We start from the raw sequence: 10805 nt of genomic DNA on the forward strand, positions 1-10805 counted from the left end.
TATTGGAAAAAAATTTATATCCAACAATCTCACAAAGTCCCCTACATTTTCAACATGAGTTCAATAAATAGAATTTGGGAAAACTTCACTTACCCTCCCGAATTGTCACTCCTTTTGCAATGTCACCCCAATTTCGATTTCTCTCAATTTAGTATATCGAATTATTACATTTTTCCAACATCCTCTATTCTGTTAGAATTTGGGGTTAAATTAGATGGTAAAAGCGGTAAAATAACTTTTATGCCCCTCAAAATTTTATAAAATTCAAAATTTACCCTTATTCCCGTCGTGGGTCTGATGACCCATGGTGGGTCACCTTATGACCCGCTATGGGTCTGGTGACCCATCGAGGGTCTGACTAGACCCATGGGTCATTTGGGACTATTGATTTTTTTATTTTTTGAAAAAAAAAATCAGGGCATTTTGAGAATATCATATTCTTGTCTTAGATTTAACAGAAAATTTTAACGGAAGGACGCATTGCAAAAATGTGGCAATTCAGGAGGCAAATGAAGTTTCTCCATAGAATTTTCTATAAAGTATTCCTTTTTTTCTTTTTCGAATAAAGAACACTATCTAATAATTAAACCTATACATTTTCCACGTTAATGCATCTTTCACACTCAATAATCAGGTGAAAAGGATAAGACATAACATCTTGTGAAAAATAACTAGCTACGTATAGCACAAGCAAGCACAATTTAAGGACTCTATCCAAATGCCTTAAACGAACTCAACTGGATTTGCTTAGGCCATCAATTTGAAGAAAACAAATTAAAAAATAAAAAATAAAAAACCCTGAAATGTTAATGCCTTAAACCCTAACTTCATTATCCCTTCATTTTAGATCCAGCGATTGCGGAGGCATATGGTGCACGGCAGACTGTCGAGTTTGGACAGTTTCTAGGCTTACATTCGGTGATATTGGAGAGAGATACACTTGAGATTACTACGGCTTTGGGTAGAACGAAGGTTGAAGCCGGTAACTATGGAAATCTTATTCTGGATGCTAAAAGTCTTCTCAAGGGGTTTTGGTCATGGGATGTTACTCATGTTAGGCGTGAAGGCAATATGCTGGCCCACACTCTTGTAAAATTTGCTGTTTTTTCTAAGCAAACCAAAGTGTAGTTTGAATGTTATCCGATATGTCTGTTGGGATTTATAAATTTTGAGTTTTTCTTCTCAGCATCTTAATGATATATTACAAGATCCCTTTAAAAAAAAAAAAAAAAAAAAAAAACCCTCCAAAATGAGGGTCCTCAACGGTCAAATTCATTACGCTTGATTGCTTTCCTATTTAATTTCGCCGTTTCTTTGTTTAGAACGACATGTGTAGCAGAGGTACGGTGTCATTACTCCTCTAGGATATCCTTATCCTAGCAATACACAAACAGAATTTTCATTCAAGAATTTTCGCCGAGATTTCTATTTTTTTTTTTTTTTACCAAAATTCCTGCAAATTGATTTGTTTTACGACATATATATAAGGGTGACATATATTTTTGACATGTAAAAATTAGATATTATTTTAAGGATACATAAAACTCTTATATGTAAATTTTTTACAAATCAATTTATAATCTTTATTTTTATTATTTTAAGGACATATGTGACTGTTATATAAATTTTCACCGAACAGGTTTGTAACCTTTGTATTTTTTGGGTATCCCCCCCTCCCAAAGAAGACACTTTTATGCTACAACTGGATGATATTGCAACCAGTACGATTGTTCGAAGAAGCTGAACCTTATTTTACTTGAATAATAAGAATCCAATAAACAATTGGAAAATTGTTTCCCAGAAATTACAATTCAAAATGCTCGGAGCAATAGCAGTCTCCACTCCAGTATGGCTTTCAGCACCAGCTCCTTCTAGAACCTGCAATTCCATTCCCAGAATTTGCTTTCTGAGAAGAATTCCGTGTCCAACAATGTCATTGTGCCAAACCCAGAATTTTTCTCTCTTTTCTTCCACATACCCTCTCCATTTTTCTCCCTACAGAGACAGTATAACACGGACCCAGTTCTCTCCAAATGCTTCTTCTTCATCCTCAGGTAAATTCCATTCACTTCTTCAGTTGCAAAAGTTGTTTCATTTTGTAATTTGTTCTTTTCAATGAGGAAGCAGCTATTTCGTTTTCTTGAAATTTAGTTGTTATGTTCAAGAAATAGCTGATTATGCATTATATTGTCTCTTTTCTTCCTCAATTTCCAAATGGGTTTTAAACTTTTTTTTTTTTTTCTTTCGATGAATGGTTTTATCCTATTTGCATGTGAAAGAACTAATAGTGCTGGAAATGTAATCATATAAAGCAACCCACATTTTTTTGTGCATGGAAAATACAAGAAGTGATGCCGAAATCTTCTGCTTTTGGGTGGTACTATCCAATATTTCGCCAATTAGTGATATGAAATAGATGTTAAATGTAGTTTATGGAAATGTGAGGCAGTTTCGAGTAGTTGAGGGTAAAAGTTAGGTAAATGCTCGTTAAGTACAGAGCCCAATTAAGTTGAGAATTAGACCAATGAATCTGAGGATTAATTATTTTTGTAGAAGTTGTCTCGAGGAAATAGATTACGAAGGCTTTCAGTTAGTCTGGATAATTTGTTCGATCTATGAACTTTGCTTGATCATGGTGTTTACTATTAGCTCTAGTTTATAACTCTTGGTTCTGATAAAGTTACAAATAAAGAATTGCTTCCTGTCTGAGACTCTCAATGAATAAGGTTCCATAAACTTTGTCAATCTTTAAGACTTTTCACTAGATAAATTCCTTGGTAAATTTCACTTATTTGACTTCTGCGGAATCTTGTTTGTGGTGTCATCCACCACAAGTACTTGCAAAGGTTTTGTTCTAGGGAGGATTTGAAAGGCATTATGGCATTAAGATTTCCAAGGTTTAGCCAAGGCTTAGCTCAGAACCCCACTACTCATCGTATTTGGTTTGGTATATGGGTGTTTAATTCAATCGGAAGCAACTTCATTACTAAAGTCAATGGTATTTATCTGGCAAGAAAAATTAATGATGTAATCTTTATGGTTTAAATTTGAGACACCCATGTCTTTCTTTTTGAATGGGATACCAATAGCTTTTGTCAACTGTAACACTGAAAAGTAGGCGGAATTTTAGGCATGTGGCACATGTCTGACAAACAAATGTCTACGATAACTTGGACTGTCATCATGAAATTCCTCTTGATTGACCCATTAAATACCATGCTCATTTAAGCTAATTTAGTGGCAGTACCAAGACCAACTGTCACGAGAAGCAGTAATATGCTAAGTTTGGACATAAGAGTTTTACTTTGATGTGGCTTTCAAAACCATAGTTTTTGGTTCGTATCTCTATATTTCATTGTATATTTCGAGCGCTTATTTATTTTATTTTTTATTTTTTATTTTTTTAAGAAAAAAAATTAAATGCCATTATGCAGTTGTTTATGTGACTAACTTTGGGTCCTTGAATAAGCTACCAAGAACTGTGGTTGGTCATATTTAAGCTAATGCATGCACTGCAAGATTTAAGCTTTAATTACTTTTAAGTAAACATGAAATTTGCATGCCATTGTTCTCACTCTGCCCGATTGATTATAGAAAACTTAGAGAATCTTTCCACTAAAAGTAAAAGATAATAATCCATCTTTGCATCAAAATTGGCATGAATTTGGGTACATTCTTGTACTAGAAAATTTTGATGAAAGCCCTCCAACCAGCAGAAAAAAGACCTTGATTTCTTTGAAAATATCATGTTTGATAGATTTTAGATGGCATATTTTTCCAAGTTTCTATTTTAGAGGTCGAATTTTCCATATTTCAATTATTTACTTTTTATCTTATAGCATCTGATCACTTATTAAGCTGAGGATCTGGTTGCATGAAAACTTGATTTTTCCTTTCTAGAGAAATGGTCAAACACTTGAATAAAATTTTTAAGATGGAAGGATGAAAGAACTGAGTGGATAAAGGATTGGGTTTCAGATGTTTTGCTAACCGTATTAGTGAAGTAAAGGTAGATGTAATTTAAATGAAAAGATTAAGTCTATGAGAGAACATAAGTATATGCTATTCTGTCATATTGGTTTAACCCCAAAGGGTTGGCTCAAGTGATGAGGGCCTTGGACCTGGTGGCATCCCCATTATGTCTAACGTTTTAATTTCCTTTAGTGCAAACAATTTCTTGGAGCCACGCTCGTGGTGAAACCGAGTCTTACCCAACCCGTGTGGGGTGGTGCCTTGTACGGCTTCGGGATTTGCCCTTCAGGAGTGGGTACACGAAGTGGCCTTGCCTTATAGGGGTTTTCCGTCACAAAAAAGAAGAATTATATGCTATCACATTCTCTATTTCTCTTTTCTTTCTACTTTTAATTTTAAGTTGTATTCATAACAAAATTATGACACCTTTTAGTCTTTAAATTCTTGGCTGTAGTTGGAACTGCAGAATACACCGAGGAACCAACAACCAATGTGAAGTTTCAAAGGTCTCTCAGTTTGCCAGGTTGCTCGGCTTCATTGTCTTTGCTCGGAACTGGTCAGTTGCTTTAGTATATCATACAGCATTCCTTTAGAGAAAAAATGACGATAGTCATTGTAGAACCTATGAAACAAATATAAAATGTTGGAATATTGGCAGTTATCATCACTGTTTATATTTACTTGCAAAGGCTTATAAGAGAAATACCAGAACAAAAAAATATTGAAGAAGTTGGAGTTCTCTTACTGTTCTTGTGTATGGGTGCAGGATTATAGATATTTTATTTGAGGCAATTTTCACTTGCTCTCCAAATACAGGATATGACTCAGTAGTTCGAACCTGTTTTGGGAGACAGGCTATTGATATTGAGCTCATATATCTTATATATCTCATATAACGCATTTTTTTTATTCTTATATATCTTATATAACGCATTGATATTGAGCTCATATATCTTATATATCTCATATAATGCATTGATATTGAGCTCATATATCTTATATATCTCATATAACGCATTTTTTTTATTCTTTCCACTGTAATTCATATTACTGGCTGAAAGAATGAAGGGACAATTACTTTGGAAAATGCCATTCATCAGAGAACTTATGACACCACTGCATGAGCTGCAGTGTCGTTAGTGGCTTTATTATAACATTGGGAAAATCATGGTTATTGGGGATTTAAATACGATAAAAACCTTTTTATCCCTCTCATTCAAGCTTTGATTTCAAGTTGTGTGGTAGTGCTAATCCTAAGGGGTGGGTATGATCGGTTGAGCACCACACCTCATAAAGTAGAGGTTACTGATTGGAAGTTCTCCTTCCCCCTCTCTCCCATAGGGTTCAAACTCAATCACCATAAAAAGTGTGGCACTGCTATTCTTAGCTGTTACATTTTATTCTTCCAATAGGTTTGAGCAATCCAAAGATTACTAAACAAGGAACTTGCTCTCTTCATAGCCATGTAAGTGTTTTAGTTCAGCATGAATGGTGCAGGTGTAAGAAGTCTTTAGATTTTAGTAGCCTTTTTCTTGAAATGCCTATTTTAACTCAAGTAATCCCACTGTTGTCCAGAAGAGTTCAAAGATAATAATAGCCTTTCGTCTGAATTAGCATTAATTTTGATGTTATGACTTCGGAATAATTTCAGGATACAGGGAGAAAGTTTTTGCGATCATTGGTGTTAAGGTCTATGCTGCAGGACTGTATGTAAATCTGTCTATTTTAAGTCAATTGAATGCTTGGAAAGGGCAATCAGCAGCTGAGATTCAGGAGAGTCCGTCCTTGTTCGACTCAATTTTTAATTGTAAGGACAAAAAAAAATGTTCATGCTTTCTTGCTCTATGAGAGAGGGAGAGAGAGATGTTGCTAAAGGAACTTTTGAAAGTTGATAGTGTTATTTTTCTTAATCACAGCTCCTTTTGAGAAATCATTACAGATTGTTCTGGTTAGAGATGTTGATGGTAAAACTTTCTGGGATGCCTTAGACGATGCCATCTCCCCACGAATTAAATCACCCGCTCCCATTGATGAATCTGCTCTGTCCACATTCCGTAGCATCTTCCAAGGGCGACCCCTTAAGAAAGGAACTTTCATATTTTTGAGTTGGCTGGATCCATCCAAAATGCTTGTAAGTCTGATATATATATGCAACATTGCTTCAAGCATGCGTTGTACATAGATGTTTGCGCACTTGAGCCATTTTCCCCCCACCCCCTAATTCTCTACACATTCATTCATTCACATGGTTTTATAGGGATTTTGCAAGCGTGATATGAGTCATTGTTATACTCTTTTCCTTTTTGGTATAATTTCTTTTGTATGAACTGATCCATCTGGATTTATTGTGATTTTCAGGTTTGTGTCTCATCAAATGGGCTTCCATCTAGTGTTGATGCTGAGATTGAGTCAGGGAACGTGACTCGCGCTCTTTTTGATGTATTTTTTGGAAATGCACCTGTTTCTCCCTCCTTGAAAGATTCTGTTTCCAAGGGCTTGGCAACAATCCTGAAGTAGATGCCATGAGTTTGTTCCTTAAATTACTTGTTTTTCAGATATACTGCATGTATTGCTTGATTACTTGGGCTGCGGTCAATCTGATCAGCATATGTTGGCTGGGAAATTGTTGTGGAATTTGAAAGAAAAGGTACATTCCTGAACCATCAGAATAAATCTCACTAGATTTGTGTATTGGTATTCTTTACTTTGTTCATAGCCTTAGGCTACATCATGTTTGTCCTTGTGGCACATTGAACTTCAACAAATGTGAAAATAATGATAGCAAACCAGTTTCCTATAACATCTATAACGATGCAATAAATGTGTTAAATTAATAGCTTTTGCTTGTAGAAATTGTCATTAAGAGAAGATTAGCAATCTGTTACAACTGTGTCTGATTTTATTTTCTCAAGCATCTTGACAACCTCAGCCATGGTTGGCCTCCTGGAGGGCTCCAGTTCAAGACACATTAACGCAATGTTGAATACGTTGTTAATCTCATCCTCCGGACAATTTTCTAAGCTACTGTCGACTACATGCTCCTCCCTCTTGTCTTGAACAACTGCCTTCACCTGCTCAAACATTAACAGAACCATTTCAAAGAAAGTGAATCAGTATATAAATCCTGGGCAGTGACATAAAAGTCAAAAATAGAAATGAAAAATAAACTAAATAAGTTAGATGTAACATCATGAAGTCATATCTCTAGTTCCAGTTTAAAGCTTTTAACTCATTTCCTATGAATTCTATACATATCTATGCTGATTTCTTCTGTGTTCCTACGTTTATAATGTTAGGTTACATATTAACGTACATTGTCCCACATTGGTTATTGGTGTGTGTATCTGTTAGCCTCTCCTATACAGTATTATATGTGATTCAATATACAGTTCTATTCTCTACGATTTTAAGATAGGGTTCTGATATCATGTAGAGAATATGACTGTATATTGAATCACACGTAATACTGTACAAGAGGGCTTGTATATAGAGGCCAATAAGACACATATACGCACCAATAACTAACGTGGGACAATGTACAATATATAATCTTGTCATTGATGATTTAATGGATCTTCGTGGTACAAAATCATTCTAATTTCTGCTTCAAGCTAATGCAGAAGACATTCTTAACAATCATCAAAAGTCTTAGGCTCAATGGACATTTTTTTTTAACCCTTACGCTTCCAATCAATATCAAACTGCTAATGACTGTTAGTATTTAAGAAGAGAGAATGTGCTGTAATGTTGATACAGTTCATAACTTACCCATGACACAAGCTTAGATCCCTCCTCCATAAATGCTTCATCGGTTGGTTTTTTACCTGTCAAAAGCTCCAGTAAAAGGACCCCAAAACTGTAAACGTCCCCTTTTGCCGTTGCTCTTCCGGTATCAAAATATTCTGCAGAGCATAATTGAGTACTTAGAGTGCGTTTGGCACTGTAATTTCGCATATTAAAAGTGCAATTTTAAAACAAATCACAAAAAAAATATTTATCGTTTAGAAGTGCATTTTTAGAAATTGATTTAAAAATGTTGATTTTTTACGTTTTCAAGTTGCAAGCTACAAGTTGCGTTTTTAGAAGCAAAATTGCAATTTTTTCAAACGCTTATTTGCATTGTTAAAAATCTTGTTTTCAGATCGCTAATTTGAAACCGCACGTTTTGAAATCAAAAATCTAAACGAACCATAACTATAATGGATTAGTGTTTGATACCGGGAGCTAAATATCCAAAAGTTCCAGCAACAAATGTAGAAACATGAGTCTTGTCTGGTTCCATCAATGTTGCCAGGCCAAAATCAGACAGTCGAGCCTCCATGTTCTGATCCAACAATATATTGCTTGACTTAATATCTCTGTGAATAATGTGAGGGATGCAATCATGATGAAGGTATGATAATCCTCTTGCAGCACCTACTGCTATTTTGTATCTGGATGGCCAATCCAATGGCTTCTTGTTCATTGCTCTTCCTGCACCAGATTCTACTGTGAGAGCTACGGAAAAGAGAACCTTAAAGAAAAATGTAAAACAAACTAAAAAGTAACGCTATTTCATAGACTGCTATATAATTGGGATAATGTGGTAGAAACAGATGATTTTTCACTGCTGCCATATCATTCCAGTTGTATGTCAATCGTAAAATAGTCCACTAAATAGCATTTGTATTTGAAAAATATCTTAGGAAAAAAAAAGAAGAAGAAGAAGAAGAAGAAGAAGAAGAAAGAAATCCATCCTTGGGTTTGAAGCTAGAAAGTATATATATATATATATACCATGCAGAAACCTGTCTAGGCTTCCATTGGGCATCAGCTCATAAATGAGAAGATTATAGTGAGAAGCTGTGTAATATCCATGAAGAGTTACAATATTGCGGTGCTTTATGTCTCCCATTGCTTCCAACTCTCTCTCAAAACCTCGATCTCTATCTGCAGTTCCCCTGTTGAGTCTTTTGACGGCAAAGGCTGTGGATTCATTTATAGCCAATCTATAAACTGTGCCATATCCTCCACACCCAATGATGTCCTTGTTGCTCAGTTTGAGTGTCTTCTTCAAGAAAGCATCGGATTTCACACACTGCATCGTTGGAGACCGAAACAGCACCATCTTCCCACCTGCATATATATATATATATGCCCATCAATTTATCATAACTTTCTTTACCAGGATATATAAAGCTCGAGCTCTCACCCCCGAGCGTGGCCCTAAAATATTGTTTGCACTCAAAGGGCCGGATCGAACTTTAAACGACCAGTACTCAAGCCAAACTGTTGGCGAGAATGTGTATATATATACCTGAGAAAGCATCCTCAAAAACCGTGTGCTTTCTTTTCCATCGCCTGTAGAGGAGGACTGAGATGACCATCTTTGATATAATAAAAGCAACGCAGCATAGTGTTATGTAGAAGGCTAAGACCATAGAATTTCCCATTCGCAACTTCTGAGAGCTTCAAGGCCGGCTCAAGTATTGAAGAAGAAAGAGGGGATAAGAGGACTAACTTGATGTACATTATTATATATGTACGAGTTACTTTATGAAGGAAGTAGCTAGAATGCTTTTATTTTTTTTCATATATTTATTTTTTTCAAAGATTGCTAGAATGCTTTTTGATCAATGATAATTTGATCACGTGAGGTTTGTTTTTTTGTCCGTGTACCTTTGTTGACATTTTGATTTTTGTCTCACCTCCGCTCAGCATGCCGACGATGAAACGTGCTGCATTTTGGCTTGGTAGAGGTGGGTATGGACATGGATTTTCAGCAATTATTTTTTTTTTATTTTTTATTTTTAATTTTTGAATTGTTTGCGATCTTAGTAAAAATAATTGTGAGAGAATTACTATGAAACTTGTTCAGTGGATTGTGTGAAACTTGTTGGAATAGGTACGTGTTACGATACATCGATCCTCTCTTGATTTAGAGAAATAAATCTCTTTTGAGTAGTAATTATTTTATGTAATCGTTATTCTCTTTGTTTTCTTTGTTAGTAGTTGGTTTCACGTTAAGTAGTATAAGTCAACTCTGGTTATATTAGATACGCATTTTCATAAGAGTATTTTTACAAGAGTCACTTAATTGATGATTTAGCCATAATTTTTTTTAGAGACGTTGTAATAGCTCCTCTAGCTATTTAAAGGTTATTATATTATATGTAATATATGAATAAAGCAGCAAAGATTTAATCTAAATCAACCTTGAGTTGTGAGGTCTATTTAACTTCTAAGAACCTAATTTATCCTGTTACTGACTTAGGTTTGAAACAATACTAGTTTATAGAAATTCTCTTACATTTACTGACCAAATTGAGAGAGCTCGTATGGGGCCCCGATATGGATTTTCAGCAATTTTTTGTCTGAATTGAAAATAATCTGTCTAGAAAATGTGAAAGAGCTCGTATGAGGTCTACCTATCCTAACAAGTGAGAGAGCTTCCCGAAACTTATTGAAAAAGATGAATTTCATAGGAATTTTCTCATATTTACCGTCTAAATTTCTATCAATCCTAACCCCAAAATTGTTGGAATCCTTAATCCGTACATGCATGTGGGTTCGTAGTCTACTTTATTAGGTGAATGTATAATAATGGTAGAGATTAATTAGATGTGTACGTGATATTCACATGTACTTCACCTACTTAACATGTACGCAATAAGATGTCATGTGGCCGCAAACAGAAATGATTGTTATAAAAAGATGTATACGCGGACACGGTGGGCATGAGAATGGTGGGAAATGAAATGGGAAATGGCAACGGCAATAATTGTGGTTGTGGGGGATGGCAATAGATATTCAAAGAAGGAAGCAGGGTGACAGCGCACACACACATATATATA

The 10805-nt window shown here is 35.2% G+C and overlaps 2 protein-coding genes across 2 annotated transcripts; one reads left to right on the forward strand and one right to left on the reverse strand.

Moving 5' to 3' along the window:
* Positions 1–1596: 1596 nt before the first annotated feature.
* On the forward strand, positions 1597–6859 carry LOC133875651 (fatty-acid-binding protein 3, chloroplastic). The gene is made up of 5 exons (XM_062313849.1): positions 1597–2054; positions 4427–4528; positions 5624–5779; positions 5889–6103; positions 6331–6859. Exons 1-5 carry the CDS (start codon positions 1817–1819, stop codon positions 6487–6489), a joined length of 870 nt encoding a protein of 289 aa, XP_062169833.1. The 5' UTR covers positions 1597–1816; the 3' UTR covers positions 6490–6859.
* On the reverse strand, positions 6624–9501 carry LOC133875650 (receptor-like serine/threonine-protein kinase At1g78530). The gene is made up of 5 exons (XM_062313847.1): positions 9269–9501; positions 8749–9087; positions 8191–8445; positions 7741–7874; positions 6624–7043 (listed from the first exon to the last, which is right to left on the reverse strand). Exons 1-5 carry the CDS (start codon positions 9402–9404, stop codon positions 6843–6845), a joined length of 1065 nt encoding a protein of 354 aa, XP_062169831.1. The 5' UTR covers positions 9405–9501; the 3' UTR covers positions 6624–6842.
* Positions 9502–10805: the final 1304 nt, after the last annotated feature.

The sequence above is a fragment of the Alnus glutinosa genome, chromosome 8, assembly GCF_958979055.1.
Source record: "Alnus glutinosa chromosome 8, dhAlnGlut1.1, whole genome shotgun sequence".
Classification (NCBI taxonomy): domain Eukaryota; kingdom Viridiplantae; phylum Streptophyta; class Magnoliopsida; order Fagales; family Betulaceae; genus Alnus; species Alnus glutinosa.

Bases quoted from the DNA above. Each gene is read 5' to 3' on its own strand.
- LOC133875650 (XM_062313847.1), bottom strand. From the start codon at position 9,404: ATGGGAAATTCTATGGTCTTAGCCTTCTACATAACACTATGCTGCGTT. The intron at 7,875-8,190 runs GTATCAAACACT...TATGCTCTGCAG, and splicing joins TTTTGGATATTTAGCTCCCG to AATATTTTGATACCGGAAGA. The intron at 7,044-7,740 runs GTAAGTTATGAA...ATGTTTGAGCAG, and splicing joins GATCTAAGCTTGTGTCATGG to GTGAAGGCAGTTGTTCAAGA.
- LOC133875651 (XM_062313849.1), top strand. From the start codon at position 1,817: ATGCTCGGAGCAATAGCAGTCTCCACTCCAGTATGGCTTTCAGCACCA. The intron at 4,529-5,623 runs GTCAGTTGCTTT...GAATAATTTCAG, and splicing joins ATTGTCTTTGCTCGGAACTG to GATACAGGGAGAAAGTTTTT. The intron at 6,104-6,330 runs GTAAGTCTGATA...TGTGATTTTCAG, and splicing joins TGGATCCATCCAAAATGCTT to GTTTGTGTCTCATCAAATGG.